The sequence below is a fragment of the Dunckerocampus dactyliophorus genome, chromosome 9 (assembly GCF_027744805.1).
Source record: "Dunckerocampus dactyliophorus isolate RoL2022-P2 chromosome 9, RoL_Ddac_1.1, whole genome shotgun sequence".
Taxonomy (NCBI): domain Eukaryota; kingdom Metazoa; phylum Chordata; class Actinopteri; order Syngnathiformes; family Syngnathidae; genus Dunckerocampus; species Dunckerocampus dactyliophorus.
This window is the reverse complement of record NC_072827.1, coordinates 11,406,015-11,425,771: the sequence shown is the minus strand read 5'-3', so window position 1 is coordinate 11,425,771 and position 19,757 is coordinate 11,406,015. Positions and strand designations below refer to the sequence as shown.

The window sequence follows — 19,757 nt, the reverse complement described above, 5'->3', positions numbered from 1 at the left end:
ACCAGAGTTTCGTGATAATTCGCAAGCTGTTGAAATGCCAATAAAAATGCAAACATTTTTGACACACCGCTCTGATGGTAGAGCGGTGGTCTCGCAACCTGACGGTTGCTGGTTCGATCTTCCGTCCACCCATGGCCATGTGGAAGTATCGTTGGGCAAGATACCGAACCCCCAGTCGCTCCTGATGCTGCGCCATGAGTACGTAATGTGGTAACAGTATCAAAGCGCTTTGAGTACCTTGAACACAGAAAAGCGCTACACAAGTGAAAGTCGATTTACCATAATTCCTATGGGAAAAAATGCCTTCGTTTTCGTATGTTTCAGTTTTTGTAGAACGTTTTGGAACACATTAATAACAAACACCGAGAAGTGTCACTTTTGCTTTGTAGCAGAGAGCTATGGTGCATTCAAGTACCACAGAACAAAGTGTGACCTGTCAGCGTTAGGCGAAAAAAACTTTATCCGTGAATTATAAAGACAAAATCATGACAACACTGTGGGCTGGTACATCCATGCTATATATTTTACCTGTGTTATCACATATTTATAAATTATTACCAATTTATGGGTTTTCAGCAGGAAAAAAATGCCTATTTTTGAAAAGAAAAAGAACATTCAAAGAAAATATTCTTTATAGCATTACAGTATCACCGACAGACTACCCTGTAATAGACATCGAGTCATCAGACCGGGAAACGTTTCTCCAATCTTCTATTTCCCAATTTTGCTGAGCCTTTGCAATGTGTGCAAGTGAATGGTGCAGTAGATCAGCAGCAGTCTGAAAGTCTTGCAGTACTGTCCAACAAATACACAGCCTACGTGGTTTGTAATTTTTCACTAATCCTGTATCGATGCATACTGATGCAGGGCTTATTCTGATTCCTCACTAATTCCACATCATGTCACATCATTTGTATTAATGCAGAACATGCATAATCACATCAGATCCCCTCTTTACACTCTAACTCTGACGAGACATGTCAGTGTCTCAGGGGGCCTGTGCAACTGTGTCGCACCTGTAAACAGTTAGTGAGTTGTGCCTTTGCTAAAGGACACTTTGAGAGTGCTCGGGAAGTAAACTCACATCTATTGCTACCATTGTGACCGGTCCACAACAGGCCGTAAATGAAGACGACCGCCTTACAGACTAAGCTCCTGCTTCTGTCCGTCCTGTATTAATGCTAATCAGCTCCAGCTCTGAGTCATGCACACCTCCCACAGGAAGCACTGCTAACACCGTGACATTAATGTTCTTCAGATTAGTCTGGGTTAATTCTTTTAATTCCATATTCATAGTGAGAGGACAACCGCCTTGCATGAGGGAAGGTATTTTGCTCTTAGATCTTACATTTAATTACGCCTGCTAGGTGTTTCAGGAATTTATTCTTATTTTTTATGCACTATAATTGAGTTCTTTTTTCTGGTATTTGAATTTCAGAAGCTATAACATTAGTGTATTTTCTGAACTATATTGCGACTTATCAAAGGGACAGTGTTTACACCAAAAAAGAGACTAAATTACTGTAAAGGTATTCAATACCGTAGTACTGCGTAAATTAAGTATTTTCATTAGAGATTTGGGTGTTGGCTGCGTGGTCCACGATGGCTGAATAAACAAGCAATGCTGGGAGTAGTCCGTCCACATCTTTAAGATTCAACGTACCAATATTGTACGAGAACCGAGGCAAAGTTTTGGCAAATATTTTTGTGGAAAACCCAATCATAGGAAAACTGGGGCTCTGGAAAACCGAGGTTCTACTGTATTTCAAATATGATGAGTATACAATAGAGACGCTATTGCTTTAATGGTTTGATGTCATCTCAAGCACAAGGACGTCCCTTATCCAGGTGAATGATACATGTACGCAGGTATTTCATGGGGAGATGGCGAAAAATGGCAGGGTGAAAATGTTTCTGTCATCAGAATCAGTGTGCTGACTGCACAGACAGTGCCCAGCTGAGTCTGACCAATAATCGTTTACCCTGCTTTTTTCTGCGTCTTCTTACAGGTTGCCACATCTCAACAGGTGAGGCCCATTGATCTAGCGCTTCTGCACGACCTCTCCGTCCCTCGCCACCAGACTCCTCTGCTAAAAGCTGGCTCCCCTCACGTCGATGGCCATGGCCTCCACTGGCCGACTGCTGGGTCTGGCTGAGCTGGGGCTGAAATGTGACCAGGAGATTGAAAGGCGATATGAGATTGTGCCCTCTGTGGTGTGCTCCATGAGCTGCCTCTTTGGAATCATCTACTGCTTCTTTGGTACGTGACATACAAGTCGAGAGTTTGCTTCATTCAAGTCTCAGCGTGGTTCCGCACAAATGTGACTAAATGGTTCTTGTGCATTATTAACACAGCATGCTGCTTTGTGTTGTTACCTCATGGAGACACTTTGTTATCTTTAGGTGTTGTTTTTCAGCCACGAACAGTTTCTCTTTGGACGCATGTACGTCGATAGAGCTCGACTAAATAATGCATTTTCGTATTTTTTAAGTGAGCTCTTCAAACATGCCGTGCTCTACTTTTTAATTACCAAGCGAGCCTGGCTGTTTTAGCGAAACAGAATTAAGACAGTTCAAACTGTAAGCTCTTAAATGGGGGGCAAACGTTGAAAACAAGGGAACAGTCCGCGATATGTCATGAATAATTTAATAAAACAAAAGATAAATGCGACAAAGTTAGCCTAGCTTGAAAGCTAACATACTAACTAGGGGTGGGAATCTCTGGCCACCTCACGATTCGATGCGATTACGATTCGGAGGCCGGCGATGCGATGATAAAGCCATTATCCATGCATCTTTTTTTGTGATCAATAGTTTTTTCGTGCATAATTTTTTTTATATATATATCATTTCTTTTACTCACTGTGCACTACAAAAACAAAGCATATTTGTAATGAAATTAAAATAAACATTAAACAGATGAATGTACTAGCATTATCTTTTAATAATTGGAACGTTACATCTGCCAACATATTTCCCATTGTACAGAACCAGCAGGAAAAGTACCAGGAGCAGTATGTATGAAATTAAGAAAAAAAGCATATTCTGAGTAACAACATAAAAAAATCTGCTGATAGTCTAAATCACACGTGTCAAACTCGTGCCATGGAGTTTGACTCGCCTTTTCCGAGTTGGGTGGAAAATAAGTTATCACCTGCTCGATGGTTCTCTGGTTGGCAGCAACTTCAGCTGGTTTCCTCCCGGTTCGAGTGGAAACGTGCTATGTGGTTTCTCATATTTGTCGGGTTACCAAAATATTTTAAGCTCGCATGACAAAGCTCGCATAATGTCTGGCTCTTGTTCAGCTATGTGAAAGCTAAAGTGCTTCCAGGCGCTCGCTTTAAATCCAGAGGGTGCGGGACAGAGGTTACGCTCAGCCATTTTGGTAGCATCTTATACTTAGGTGCACCACCATAAACTGTCTGGGCAGCACTTCTGCATTCCATCTTTTTGTTTGGTATATTTTTTTTCCGTCAGCATCGATTGAATGAATCGATTAATAATCGTCTGTGTCCGCATTGCGATGCACTTGAGAATCGATTATTTCACCCACACCTTTTACTAACACAGCCCTTAGACCGCTAACTTAATTAACTCACTGAATAAGCAGCATTTACACTTACCTAGTAGCATACAGTAGATGTCTAAAAATTCACATCTCCTGTATCAACGGCTCCCCTTTACTTTGAAACCAAGATCATCCATTTCCACTTTGTAGATGCAGAGAAAAACTTTTATTTATTTGGGATATCTTTTTTTAGCAAAATGGCCCAGAGTGGAAGAGGTTAAGCACTAAATTATTAAAACCTCAGTCAATTTCTGAGATGAAGTACATTTTTATTAGCAGTTCTTTTAGCTGGAAATGACAATAGAAGGTGGCAAAGGACAGCAATTTAATAGAGAAGGTGAGAAACGCGACTGAATTTGATCTTGCCAGGATATACGGGAAGTCTGCATCAACAATAAGTTCTAGGGCTGTTTTGGACTAAGGATTTTCATAGTTGAATCTGATTCATTAGATTTTGTCCTCAGTCGACTAATATAATAGTCACTCGTTTTAGGTGATAGTCAATGACGTTTTAATAGGGGTGTCATAAGATCTCGTGTCATAAGATCTCGCGAAATTAAAATGTGTGATTTGTCGTTCAGAAAAAAACGTGGGCACTAGGCCTTGGACGATAATAAATAAATGAATTAATCACACAATAAATGAAAATGAACTGGATCGTTTTCTCCGGCCTCAGTATATTGCCATGTACATGTGTGCATGTTTTCCTTGTCTCTTGCCTCCAAACATGCAGGAAGAGTGTTCACCATGTGCATTGGTTTCAGCACCTTGGCGAACAACGGCATGAACACCGGTCGACTGACCGGGCTCAGTCTGTTTGTCTCAGTGGGTGGAGGCGGGGCTGGTAGCATACACACAGAATGCAGAAGAGTGTAGAAATTAAATCTGATGTTATATTGTGACCAGTAACACATACAATAAATTATATATTTGTTATTATTTTGGCCCTCGCATGCAATTAAGCCACCAAAAACATTAGCAACACCTCCAAACTGTTACAGATCCTAATATGGCTGTCCTAGACTGAGCAGACATATCTAATATTGTGTCTGGTGAGTGTATTGTAGTCGTCAGACTGTCATCCATGCATCCATTGTCTATACCTCATGTCATCTGCAGGCAGCTATTGCGGCATGTATTTCAATCATTAAGTAAACTGTAATTTAATTCAGCACAACAGACAACAGGAGCAGTCGTGTAAGACAATGGCTGTGAGAACACAAGATAAAGAAAAAGGGGCATAAACTGACGTGAACAGATGGGATGAATGGTCTGATAGCTGGGAGGATATTAAGGGAAGGTGAGGGGCCAGCAAGGGGGAGCCGAACAAGATGAATTCAGTGTAAGAAAAGGATTTATCTGGGAGAAGACAAGAAAAGCCAGGGTTTATACATGATATGATGGGAGAAGAATTACAAATGTGTAATGTGTGTGCTTCTGACCAAACTAATGTAAAAGTTGACTTCCAAGCTTCGGAAACGCTTTGTTTCACTTCTGTCAGCTGCTCATTGAGGCTTTGTCTTGCAAAAAGGGCAAGCTGTTATGCAGAGCGCACTGACTTTTAGGAAAAAGTAGGAAATAAGAAAAGCTAAGAGAAGTACATCAAGTAAATGAAGTATGGCCACCAGGGAGGAAAATGGGCTGGACAGAAGAAAGAGTATTGTTCAGCTGTGCAATGCCTGATTACACAAAGATAACAATCTGATGTTGAGTCCCCTTGAGTCCTTCCTCGCACAGAAAGGAACGTGATGACTAAAGTAAAAAGAGACATGCACGTTTTAATAAGCTGAAATACGAAGCTAAGGTGCTTTTAATATAATCTAGCACATTGAAATGACTTTGTGGTCAAGCCAAGAAAGACTGAAGAGGGCATGCGATGAGACAAAGAAGAAGGAAATTAGAAGGGCAGCAGCTGTTTTGATCAGCTTGCCTGTTGACTACTGAATGTGGATGACCTTTTATTATGAGATCATTATCCAATTTGAAGCAATCTCTCATAGGTTTATCTGCTTTTCCATTATATTATAATAAGGGATGCTGTGGTGTTTGTAATTCAGGCTGTGAACATTTACCTGTCAACATTTGCATTTGAAAATATGGGAAATTTCCCAGGAAAATACATCAACATTGAAAAACAATCTCTAAACAGAGTGGGAGGTGTACGACACCGTCTCTCCCACACATATACCGCTGTCCTTTCATCCCTTCCTAAAATATTCAATCATTTAGCCTCTAACAAATAAACAAGGCACCTTGGTTTGAAGCGTGTCCATGACCATCGTGACATCTGAAACGAGGGTGATACCTCACATATGGCTGTCATTGGCCCCACTCCATTATATCTTAACGACTGGCATTTGACACCATAAAAGATCGAAACCGTTCTTGTCTGGACATGCCTCTACTTTTGGAGGACTCCTGCACCAACTGTCCTAGCTAGTCAGACTAGTGTTTGTCCCACCTAGTCATTGAGCATGAACTGATTGAAGTCTGCTGGGTGGGAGGTGAAACGTCTTCTAAGACAACAGCACAGTTGAAATCGATTCACTGCCTTGAGCACACAGTACAATGACGTGGATGAATGACAATATCCACAGGCAGGGAAAATAAGGGAACAAGTTGCAAAGTTGTTGACCGCAGTTTTTACAGAGTGTTGCGGACCGGAGAGGATATTTTCCCCAAGAAGTTAAAAAATACAGAACAAATACGGGAACGGTAGGATGCTGGGAAAGAAGAGCAAAATACAGGAGTTTCACGGGATAAACAGAAGGGTTGACAGGTATGCTCACTAACAGCTTCAACCAACCAGGCTTACTTACAACACTTCCTTTTGTAAGGCAGTACCGTGTCATCTCTCACCAGGCAGTTTTCTCGAACCGCAGGATCATATCATCATTTCTTTTCCCCCCAGCCCTCTAAAAATGTAAGAGTTTTGAGTTTTAGTTTGCATGCAAGCTTGCCCAAACCTCATGTTTGTGTTTTTTCTACCTCTCCTCAGGCTATAGATGCTTCAAGGCCGTGTTGTTCCTCACAGGCCTCATGTTTGGCTCTGTGGTCATCTTCATGCTGTGCTACAAAGAGAGAGTGATGGACACTCAGCTCAGCATAGAGGCATCAGTGGGCATCGGTCTTGGTATCGGGACCTTGTGTGGCCTGGTCACCATGTTGGTTCGCAGTGTCGGGCTGTTCATGGTGGGGCTGCTGCTGGGCCTGTTGGTTGGCGTGGCTTCACTGGTGGTAAGATAATACATTGGAATGTAACATTTCCACGATGCAAGTTTGTTACAAGCGCCAATCTGCCTGAAATATCAAGAAAACAATCAACCCCTAAGCTGCTAAGCTTTTCTTTCTCTCTTCTATTAGGTCATGGAGGAGTTTTACCATCCCAAAACAGTCTGGGTTCCTCTGGGAATTCTCTTGGGCTCCGGAACCCTGTTTGCTGTCCTTACTCTTCAGTGGCAACGCTGCTTCGTAACTTTGTCCACAGCCACCTTCGGCTCCGCCATCATCACGATCACAGTGGATTATTTCATAGAGCTGTTTGCGATGGTCAACTATGTGTACGAGAGACTCAAGGTACTTCTGCTGGACTCTTTGTGTTTCTCACTGAACTGTTAAGAGAAAACAGGACAAATTATAGTTATCTTTTGGGGTTGGGAGTAAGTTGCTTGGCTGAGAATTCAAGATAACACATTTCAAATTTGTCAGCAGTAAGCTGCTACTTGGGATTGGATCTAGGGCTCGGGCTAGGGCAAGGCCTAGGTTTTGAAAAACAGAGCTCCTCGACATCGGCTTTCTTACGATATGGTACAGCACTTCATTACCGATCCCGATATTAACTGACACCAATATCGGCAGGAGCTCTCCCCTCAAACTAATGTCGTGAAATGAACACATTATGCTTCTTTTAGAGAATGCTAGGCCTGTCACGATAATCAATATATCAATTAACCGCACGATGAATAAAAACAAACTCGATAATTTTGCTGGCCTCGATATCTTGACACGCCCATGTGTGTTCGATATCTTCCTCTCGCTCTCTACCAAACAGTTCATCATGACGAGAAGGAATGGTTGTGTGGAGAAGTATTTCCCCGGTGGTAGTAACACTGGTGATAGTTGGTGGAAAAACTCCTCTTACGGAGCGTGAATGGAAGCTAGCTGGGTTAGCTTAGTTTAGCAGAGCATGTTAGTGCGGCTATGTGTGTGTGCGACTCAGGCTGTGTGTTTACACCGTGTTTACGGTTTGTAAATGTAAGCGGGCTTCTTACGATGCCCGCAGACGTTGTGTAAGTTTTCAGTGGAATAAGGCGAAAGGCACTTTTAGTCTTGCTCCCAGCTTGCTGTCACCAGACATCCTCAACACACACAATACACTTCCGGCTTTCAAAATAAGAGCGCCACATCCTGGCTAATTGTGTGAACAACATAAGGGTGTCATAAAAATATCTTATATTGCAGTTGAAATTGCATTGGTGATGTCTTCCTGAACCGCAGGCATGGGCATTACAATTTGTCGATGATTTTGTAGAAATGTTTGCAGTGGCTGACGTCTTATTCGAAAATTTAGCTAACCTTCATCCGCTGCTGAATTACTGGGCAAAATGGTCCAATCATCTAGTACATCAAGGAAATGTATATGCAAATGACGTCTGCTTTGACACACAATGTGAACTTCAGAGTATTTCTGGGTTGTTTGTCCATTTCTTGTCAATACTCAGGTAATAACGAAAGTGACACTGTTGCAAAATCAGAAATATTGTGATTGATTGTGCTTTTTATTTAAGTGTAATTTTTGCTAAAAGAGACTGAGAGTCCATGTTATTCTCATTGGGTTTTTGTTTGTCTTTTTGGTTTATTTAATTGATAATGTTGTTGTTGTTGTTTTTTTTTTATTTTAAAGCTCTTGACATTTAAATTACAATGTTGAGCCAAACCTCGGTCTTCTTATGCTCCAGTTTTTGTATGATTTGTTTTTTGCCAAAACTATCCCTCAGTGTTTGTAATTGGGGGGAAAAAATGATACCAATATCAGTCCGATCAGTCATGTCCGATATTATCTGACATCCCTAGAAAACAGTTATGGTCCATTTGCAGACAATACAAGAGAATGCACAGTGTGCTGCTTGATGAGTCGCAGACAATGTGCAGTGCTTTTCGTGTATTTCTGTTGGAGATTCAGTGAGACTGAGCCTACATGCTTAAACACTGCAGCAAGTCACGGGTCATCCGAGCTTCCTGTCGTGAAATAGCTTGTTTTATACAAGCTAGTCAGATTGAACTTTGACCGGGAATATCATTAGACCCACTGCCAGTCCATGCGAGCAGTGGGGTGCTTTAAAGCCTCCTCCAGGCTATATTTACACCTGCCCATGCAAACACCTTATCCCTCTTTATTGGGCTTGCCAATAAATTTCACCAGCAAAATTTATTCTGACAGCGGCTTTTGTAGGCTTAGTACAAGATTTATGCTTCAACTGCGTACACATGGTTTTATCCAGATAACAGCTCATGTTGTTGGACTCTTGCTGGTATCCATCAATTGCTTTTATGACTGCTCCTTAATACGAGGCAATGTAACGTCTATCTATATATTTGCACCTTTTTGTTTTCAGTGCAGCGCATGAATTAAGACTACCATTGTCGTTAACACAGGTGGCACCCAAGAAGCCAGTGTGCTGGTTCACATGGGTCATTATGGGGGTGTGGCCTGTCCTGGCCCTGCTCGGAGTGCTGATTCAGTGGAAAGTCACAGCAGAGGGGTTTTCTCACACGGAAGGTAAGCGCATAACCACTATGTTATTATACTCGCAATATCACGATGTCATTATTATGTTGTCTTAGAGTTAAAAATAGCTTTTTGAAGGATTGTATTGTTACATTGTATATGTTTATTTTTGAATTATTTTTAGGTAATTATTGTATTTTATTATGTTTATATATTTATTATATTATGTACATTGCAATATGTATTTTATTGTAATACGGTAGAGTAGTCAACAACAAAAAATGTTGCTTTTGAAAAAAAAAAAAGGTATAGCTCCTAAAATGTATTACAATTTAAAATAAAAAATATACATTATAATTCATAACAGTAGACTATATTAATAAACATCACAAAATCAACTTGTTATTTAAATAATACTGCCATTTAGCCACATTAATAAATAAATACAGTAGATCCCCGCACATTCGCGATATAGCATTCACAGCCCAGCAAAGGTAAAAAATAACTATAACTTTTTTTCATTTTTTCTATAGAAAACAGACCTCCTTCACCCCAAGTCGGTCATAATTTACAATTACGTGATAATACAGGTCACACTATTTATTTTTTACGCGTTCATGACTTTATAAACCACTGATAATGTTTTTTCGTCAAGCTCACTTTGTTCGGCTGGACTTGATTGCACCATAGTTGCTGCGAGACACAAAAGTGAAACTTCGATGTCATTTCTACACCGATTCCATCTGTTCATGGATCATCATACGTTTTTAGAGATGCAACAGTTAATCGATGAAGCGATGATTAACCGACAACTATTTTTGTATTCCATGAATGGCTTTTTGATGTAATAATGTATCCTCTGTGTTTGGTTCAAGTAGTTTTGGTCCGTCTAGGACCTACACAGTTACTCGATTAATGGAAGCAACAACTTCAACATGAAGTGAACAGGCGCGTTTGAAAAAAAATTACGGGCTTGTTCGTCAGAGATACGTTCTGGTCGTCCGGAATCATAATCCCCGCGACTTAATTTAATTTTTTCTTCTCCTTTTACCCTAAAATTGTCATTTGTATTCTTACAAACTGCATCTAGAACACCAGAAAAAAAATAACACACCAGAAAATCTCGTCAAGTATCAACATGGGGTCACCCCAAGCTGGCTGTTGCAGTGTTATTAAAGCGCTGTAATTGCCTCCGAAATCATAACCATTATGAGGAAACACAATGTGTGCTAATGTGTGTTTGCGTGTTATTAAGAGCGATAGCTTTTATCCGAGCTGAAATCAGCCACAACACAGATGGCAAGATGGCACCAGCCGTCGCTTGCGCCAACAAATACGCCAAACACAAACACACAACTGTCACGGTCGTGCATGCGGGGAACACGACGACAGAAAATTACTCTCTTTCCCGTTTGTTCTGCGAGTGCAGATAAGACGATGTCACAAGTGCCCTTCAGTAACACTCAGTTGGTCGCAAATGGACTGTTTAGGTTGTCTTAGACCTTTCGCCTCTCATCCGAGTAGGCTTCATCAGTTCATGCCCAATGACTAGATGGAACACACACCAGTCAGACTAGATAGGACATCTATCCTAGGTCCTAGACGGACCAAAACTACTTGAACCCTGAGAATACAGTGCCCTGGATGAATGACAATATTCACAGGTCCTTCAGTAACGGGATTTAACAATCGCTAGCCTAGCTACTAGTCAGAGGTGTTGAAAAAGAGCGAAAGTGATAGAGACAGGAGGACATTTTGCAGTTTCCGAACAACAGATTCCTGGGGAAAACATGATTCATTAATAGGAACAGGGCCGACTCATCAACTCCCGTCCGCAAGTGATAAACACATGCAAGTGAGTGACACATCCAAATTGTCACAACAATATCTGGCTTCCGCCTTGCATATTTATGCAAACGCACACAGGGTTTGCCCGTGTGTGAAGGAGGGATAAGCAATAAATGTGATTGCAAGAATTAACTTAAACAGCACAAAAAAATAGCTACATGAAGCAGTAGAAATTGCATGTAAATGCTGAAGCTGAACTGAAATGTCATAATATCCTAGAAATGTGTTGAAATCTATTCACTGAGGATCGAACCAGCAACCATCAGGTTGGGAGACGACCACTCTACGACTTGAGCCATGCCACAGTGCACAGAATAAGCAGAAGGTTACTTGCGATGTTAAATGAATTTCCACCAACAGAGGGTGACTTTGAAATTGTCCATTTTTAATGGGAAAAAATGTCACAGTAAATAGTGAATTATGAAACATGTGAGCATTTTTAGAAAAGTCCTGATAGCCCGCATGTCCTGAATGAGCATGAACATTTTGATGGTGGAATGGTTTGAATCGACTTTGACATGTGGGAGTAGTTAGCAGCGGAATTTGAAATGTCAGAATGTAAAAATGGAGACCGATTGTTGAAATGTATAAACATGAATGATTAAACGAGTACTGAGGATTGAACCAACAACCATCGGGTTGGGAGACGGCTAATCTCCCAGAGGGGTAGTGTACATAACCACATACAGGGTTTCCCCTAGGATTTTTGAAGCTGTGGTGGTGGGCTGAATGGGAGTGTGGACTGCCGCCGCTGCGTCTGCAATTTTTGTTTGTTTTGTGACAACTAACCATTTTTTAATTGACTTATTTATTAAACTTTTTTTCAACAACCAGCACTACATGAACCGAGAACATTGCAAAACTGTTGGAAACTCGTGGAAAATGAACTGTTCAATAATATCTTTTTTAGTTCCAAATAACACAATTAACAAAATAAAATAACAATTTAAATATTTTTGTTATAGAAATCTGTCCTGCATAAAGAGAACAAATTGAGAGTCCAGGGTTATGATAGCACAGGTGTATTAAAACTACTATGACAAAAAGAAATGAAAGGTTTTATGCGACTGCCAACATTTAAATTGTACATTATTTACAAAGCGCATCTCCACTCAGTGTGCTCATTTGACATTAAATACAGGCGTCATGTTTGAATAGAACACTTATAAAAAATACTAAGAGGTGAAACAAATATTCTTTGGTGAACATCATCAGCTGGCAAGCTACTGCTAGCATACAAGCTACCTGTCGGAGACCCCGGTGATAGCATCGCTATCTTAAAGCTGGTTGTTTATGTTGAACAATTTAGACACACAACTAGTCTTTTGAAGATAAGCTGTGATATAATGATAATACGAGCGCAAGGTTGTTAAGTCACACTTTAAAAAATAAGTGGTGATGATGGTTGATGATGAAAGTATTCTATGAACATGATAACCACTTGTAGCTTTCCCATGGGACAAGAAACTAGCTAGCGGGCTGCCGCAAGAGAGGCAGTGAGAGCCAGGCAAAATGTGTACACAAAAATGGCAGAAAATCGAATGAGATTGAAACGTGAGCGATCACACATGCTGGCTTAGCCTGTGACAAGCTGTCGTCAATTGACTCCACATTTTGTGGATTCATTTTCATTCTCTCGATAATAAGAAACAAAGTGAATGTCAACCCAAGGCCGGTCGCGTACTTTCATCTGGTCACGCATACGCAAGTGCCAACGGGGCAGACCGGCCATTCCGGTGCACGCTTAACAAAATAAAGCACAGTGAAACATTTGTGATATTTTAAATTGTTTTATGTGCGTAAATAATAATTATAATATACCATATACTGTGTATCCATTCATACAATATATTACTTAAAATTGTGTTCAAGTTTAAAAAAAAAACCAACTAATTTTTAAGAGGTGGCAGCTTTTATTTTGTCGTGGTGGTGCACCACGATCAATTACATCTAGCGGAACCCAATGAAGTAAAGCAACGAACGTGATTTCTATGACATTTTAGTGCGAGATTACTGTTTCTTAGAAGACGCAGCTGAAGCGATTTAGTCGACTTTGTGTTCATGCTGAGAAATAATGGCAGAGAATGGGGGGGGATGTTGCAGAGGGAGCAGGTGTAAGGTGGGGTGGTGGGGGGACGGAGGTTTGAACTGGAACATACTGGGTAAACGGGGCACCCAAGTGGGCCAGTGAGGAGAATCACGTGGCAGTGATTGGATTGCGTGCCGCACATGGGAGCGAATGATCTGCATGCCCGTCATTGGCTGGTGTTCCTTTTTGTTTTTCTCCCATTGGTCCCAACACACACACACACATGCACACACACACATTTGGCCAGGGGGCCAGAGAGGGTGAGCTGAAAAAAGGAAAATGGGGGTTTCATTAAGCATTTCTCCGGCAGATGGTGCCTCGTTAGCCATGCTCTCGCACAAAGAACAACAAAACAATAGACAATAAACACGCACACACATACACACGGTAAGGGTGACACTTTTATTATGTGCAGAGGAGTGATTTAACATTATTGCATCATTATTTCATTGTGTGTCTGCACATACTCATCCAGTCTACAAAAGAATCTGAAAAATGAGGAGCAAATATTGGGAATTTTTAAAGATCAATCCTTCATTTGCCTTGAGCACAGAAAACTTGTTTACGACCTTCTAAATATGTTTTTTTAAACATTATTAGAGCCCTCTAGACATGAAGTAACACCCCTATAGTCACCTTTACACTGCTATTACCCAATATAGTAGACATATTACGAGGAAATAGGACATAAATAAGGCTTGTGCTCGTGTGTGTTGCTGTAAATGTGTTCCGGTGCTGGGGGAGACGAGTAGGGGGCGGACGGCAAATGACGTCGGGGGTTCAGAGTTACTGATACCCAGTGACCTGTGTAGAATGCTACATATCATCACATCGTCTTTGAATGCCTCTATTGCCTTATATTTGTATTTTACTTCATTTAGCCACTTTTATACTTGAAAACACTTTGGGCAAAAAAGTTCATTTTGCTTCACTGTTCATATTTGTTATATATACTTTTTAAAAATACACGTGATAGAGTGAAGCTGTGAAATTCAAAGTGCAAAGTAGCAAAGGGATTACTGTACTTCGGTTTTTATTATTAAGTCATCCCAAAAGGTCCGAAATGTGGCAATTTTTACCATAGGAAATAATTTAAATCCAATGAATCCGTTCCTGACACCCAAAAATATTAACAAAAAATTATGCTTCTGCATGCAAAAAAATAAAGTAAAAAAAAAAAAAAACATTTAAATAAATGTACATTTATTAAATTAATTCAATTAAATGTAATGAATCCAATATTTTTCCACTTAAACCAAACCAACCGAAATGGATGGAAGTTATTCGTACATCCCCGTGAGACTGAATTCAATAATGTTTCTCATCTTCTTTTATAAATTGCTGACACGCGCAAATTTATTTGGCCCCATGACGGGTTATTAGGCAGTGGCACTCCATAAGAACATGCATGGACACCGAGTCAGCAACACGAAGGGTGCAAAACATTTTTCAACAAAAAAACGGGCCGTAGGAAAACAGAGGTTTGACTGTAATTTCTTTAGAGGTTGTGAAAATTACAAACACCCACTCACAATAGCTCAGGATAGCTTCAATTTGCGTTCTTATGTATGTTTTAGATTGAGTTTTCCAACAACAAGGTAAAAAAGTCCATCTAATACACCTAAAAAACAGTAACTGTAAGAAACTGAACATATACCCACTCACAATATGTTGGCAGCAACATGGAGGAAGGAATATTATAGTTGCAATACTTCAATGTTCACAAAGAAAAGCTTTGAAATATGTTCTTTTTCCCATCACGTCTCTCTTGTAGTTCATGTCTTGGTTCCTCCCGACTATCTTCTGCTTTCTCTGTAGTGGTTCTGAGTCGACAACAAAGGCGAGTCCAGCTCATGCGCATCCGGCAGCGAGAAGAGCGGCTCAAAAAGGAGAACGAGAACAAGAAGAAGAAAAAACAACAGACGCAGAAGAGCAGCCAGAAGCAGAAGGCCCACAGCCTTCACCACCAGCAGTACCACCACCCGGGGACGTCGAACCCTCATCACCCGGCCCGCAGCTCGCAGACCCCCAAAATACCTCCCTCGCAGACGGAACCCGGCTTCCATCGTAAGCCCAACCCCAAAAAGCGCTTTGAAGGAGACGTGCTATCACCGGTAAGACGTGCTGCTTCAGTTTCACTGGAATTTTTACCTTTTTTTAGAACATTGAGGTGTTAGTGTGGTTGCCAGGCGACCAAAATGTTCTCACACTGATATTGTGTGTGTGTCCGCAGAGCTACATCCGCAGTTTCAGGGACAGACAAACGGACAGACGAGCGTACTCCCAGAGTCGAATGATGAGCCGCTCCAGGATGGCTGAACTTGACTATGACTGCGGCTCCCAAGTACCCCTCACAGCACCCTCTGGGCCGCCGGTTCGCATCTGATGCCTGACCATGCGCACCCCCTCCTCTAAAACACACCCCAATGACAAAAGGCTGAGTGTGTTGCCAAGGTGGTCGGGCATGTGTCGACACGGCCTGTTTGCCTTTCCCGTTTAAAGCCACAAGAGAGCCGGAACTGCATCACAAGATGAGGAGCTGCATGTCACGTCTGCTGTTCTCTAGGTTGAAGTTACAGGAGGCGAGAGAGGCAGGAAGCATGGACTTGCCCAGTGCAACTTTTAATTTAATGTCTGAACTTTTTTTTTTTTTCCCCAAAGAGTCATGTTTGGCGGCTTCGAGGGAAGCTGCCACCTTCAGAAGTTGCCTCAGCTGAAAGAAAGCGAAAGGAGGAAGTTTATTTCCTGCTCGTGTTTTCACTGGAATATTTAATTGTCCCCTCTTTTGCACTCTCCCTCTGCAAGATGTTGTCATCTCATTTGTTGGCTGTTAGGTGTAGTCATCACTGGCACTGGTCACTACAGTAGTCCATTGCACAAACATGTACTTTTTTTTTTGCTTCATTTAAATTGTAAACTTATGTTTGCCCTTTTCCTTGTTAATACATTGGAACATTATGGAGGGAAATTTGTGTCTTTTTATCCAATCAAACGAAACAAAAGTGGAAATCAAAACAATTATTTGCAAACAAAAAAAATACTGAAAATTTAAAAAAAAATTAAAAAAATATAACAATTAACAATAAAAAAAATAACTAATAAAATAACAATCAAATGTTAGGAAAATTTTAGGAAATGCAATCAAAATTGTTATTTTCATCAGAACAATTTCTTGATTAATATTAAAGAAAGGCAGCATTTATAAAAAATATAATTGGTAAAAAATAATGTTTGCAAATCCATTTTTTTTGCAAATATTTTTTTAGAATTTCAAATCCATTTTTTGTTTGATTTAATACTGTAAGACACAAACTTCTCTCCATAGGACACAGAGTCAGCAACGCGTAGTGTGCTTTGTTTGCACGCTCAATTTTGCAGAACGATACGGTACAGGCAGACTCTCTTAAAGTTTGCAAAGTGCAATATTGTACGAAAACCAAGGCAACATTTTCGCCAAAAACGGAATCATACGAAAACCGAGGGTGGAGCATATGTCTTTCTCTTCTCTTTCTATTCTGTAATTCTGTTTTAAACAACAAGCACACAGGAAATGGTTGTCATATACCGGCCCCAAAAGGAAATAGGCAACATGCAATGAAATGTGCTGCAGCGTTGGTGCACACACACAAACTGTGTGGCCGCGATGGATCGTACCAAATACTGACTAAAGCTAGGGGGGTTGTTTACAATGTATATGTAATAATGTGAGGGCTTGGTTCTACTTTTGTGCGGTCAATACACTGGTAAATGGAATCTATATATACAGTACAACATAATGTCATCACGCATGAGAATGAAGTTGATGATGGAGGCTGTGAGAGGGAAGGAGTTGCAATGGCGCCCTCTTATGTTTACAACTGGACTGTGTTTTGTTTTTGTTTTTTTTATTTTTAGGTTTTCTAAATTCTTGTTCTGGGTACCAGACAATGGACATGATATGTTTTGTTGTATTTTTTTTTATATTTTTTGCCATCCACTGCTTAGTAGCTATGACCATTTAATTGTTTGTACATCTTGTAGATGTTTTCAGATTGCACTGAGGTCAATGCAGAAGTGCTACAAAATATCTTGCAGCGGTGTAAAAGTTGCACATCTTTGAGGGGCACGTTGTGTTCGTCCGTGCATGAGAGTCCTTGTCCAACTGTTGTGTTTTCCTGGTGTCGATGTGTCTCCGTGCAACGTGTCCTCGTAAGAATTTAGCAGAAATGACGCAACTGGAACGCAATGTTAACGTTCAAATTTGACGGTTTCCGTCAATCGGCACTCCGAAAAAAACATGGCGGTCGCGACAGATTGAAACTCAGGGTGGGCAATACTGTCAGTTTTGGTATGGATTCGATACCAAGTGAATGCAGGGCCAGTATTGCCGATGCTGATACACAATTTTTCCGTTGAGGGATTTTGTGATTTTTTTTTTTAAACGTCTTTGTGAACTTAGAAAGTGTTAATTAATTATATAAAATAATTAATACTAAACAATAATAATAAATTATACACAATTGTAAAAATATTAAATAAAAACTTTAACAATAATACAAAAAAATTGTAAAACCTCAAAAATGCAAATAAAATTTATAATTTCATGAGAATCATTTTAAAATTTGTAAACAAAAGCAGCATAAAAAAATGAATGATTTTAATCTTATTTGTGAACTTTGAAATGAAAAAATAATGTAATTAGTTAATTACATTACATCAATTTTGGATAATCATTAATAATAATAAAATATACTAAACATAATTTTAAAAAATAATAAATATTTAAAAATATTTTTTTTTGCAGAACTTCAGAAAATGCAAACAAAATTGTTTCAGAACCATTTTTAAATTTGTAAACAAAAGCACATTTTAAAAAATTATTTGGCAATTCTTTTTTTTCATTAATTTCAAATTTCTGGCCCTTTTTTTTTTATTAATTTCAAATCCATTTTTTGTTTGGATAAAAAGACAAATTTCTCTCCATTGGGCAAGTGAGTCATCAACACCTAAGTTCATATTTGACATAAAACTAAATTCTTATGAGGAAAGGCGATTGCTTTGTGTTTTTGTTGACTTGTGGCATCCAAATTGCTTTGTGGGTCTTCAAATTCATCTCAGTGTAGTTCTCCCAAATATAGAAATATATGTAAAGGACAAAACGTTGTCTCCATGAGGTCTCTTCTCACGTCTGTGTTTAACGTGTCCAGGAAAAGGGCTTTGAAAAGGCATGAAGTCATGTTGTATTCAATGTTTGTCATGTAATTCATTGTCAGAATTTTGCATTTCTGTCTTCTTTTGCTGGACTCCTTTTTAACATGGCTTTGTGTTGTATTGGGAGACATATTGACAGGCCTTTTAAAAAAAGAACTAGCAAAGAAGACTCATTACTTTGTTGAATCATTATCTGCAGTCCTTGCAGAATATGCTGAGGTAGCGCTTTCATTGTAGATATTGATCTGTAAATACTTTTTAAATGTATTGTATTGAACGTTCGCTTGATGTTTACGCCATGGTCTTGTCGATATTTTTTTTTTCAGTCATTTCTTTTCAGGTGCAGTAGATCTTTTCTAAATTGTGTTATTGCCGAATGTTCAAGTAGTTTCTTTTTATTTGGGGAGCGGAGATGAGCCTGTGATGAGACACAGAGTCAACTTACCGCCACCCCTTCAATATTATTCATATGATTTGTATTATTATTATTATTATTATTATTATGATTGCGCATGTCTGTAAATGGACCTATGATATTATTAAACAACATACATGGAATTCTACAAATGGTTTTGTGTGATTTGTGCAAAGCTCTCATCGTAACTCCCGAGGCATCTTTCATATGGATAAACACTTTTTTAACCTTGGGTCCCAAACTGGGCCCCCTCATAAAAATACATTACACAATTTTGCTCACTTTCTCTGCATCACATCTTTTCAACAACTTCTGTCCTAACCATGGTTTTAATGTTTTCTATATTTCTTGTGATTTTTTTACAATGGGAGAAAACATAAAATATGCAATATTTTCCAAAAATTAGGTGCAAAGCGAAATATTTGCGTCCGTATTTGATATTTTGAGAATTAATTTAGTTAAAAAACACACCTTAACCTCCGTCCGTCCATCCATTTTCTATGCCGCTTATCCTCACTAGGGTCGCGGGGGTATGCTGGAGCCTATCCCAGCTGTCTTCGGGCGAGAGGCAGGGTACACCCTGGACACACACGAGAACAACTCCACACAGAGATGCACACTTTTTAACCTGAAGTCCCAAATTGGTTAGTCTGGTAAGAATAAAAATTCCACTTTCACCAAATCTTTTCAACAACTTCTGACTTCTGACCACTGATTTCCTTTCCAATCCGAGACTGAGTAAAATTCAGGCTGCTTCCGGCGATACCGATCTGATACTGATACTTTGTGCAAATTCACCTAATATGCCTGGTAAATTTTAGAAAATGGGGTATTTCATATTATAGCATAAAGAATACAAGACATCTAATTAGTGTATTCGTTAAATCAATTAATAATTAATTGAATTATTTATTCATTT

General features: G+C 39.7%; 1 protein-coding gene across 2 annotated transcripts in view; it reads left to right on the top strand.

The window, feature by feature from the left end:
* tmem198a (transmembrane protein 198a) overlaps positions 1-18,990 on the top strand; it is a 36,033-nt gene extending 17,043 nt beyond the window's left edge. For both annotated transcript variants that reach the window (XM_054787514.1, XM_054787515.1), the window contains 6 exons: positions 2,010-2,260; positions 6,567-6,805; positions 6,932-7,144; positions 9,224-9,347; positions 15,052-15,347; positions 15,467-18,990. In XM_054787514.1, coding sequence (XP_054643489.1) covers positions 2,116-2,260; positions 6,567-6,805; positions 6,932-7,144; positions 9,224-9,347; positions 15,052-15,347; positions 15,467-15,619 — 1,170 coding nt within the window. In that variant the 5' untranslated portion in view covers positions 2,010-2,115 and the 3' untranslated portion in view covers positions 15,620-18,990. The remainder of the gene's footprint in view (positions 1-2,009; positions 2,261-6,566; positions 6,806-6,931; positions 7,145-9,223; positions 9,348-15,051; positions 15,348-15,466) is intronic.
* Positions 18,991-19,757: the final 767 nt, after the last annotated feature.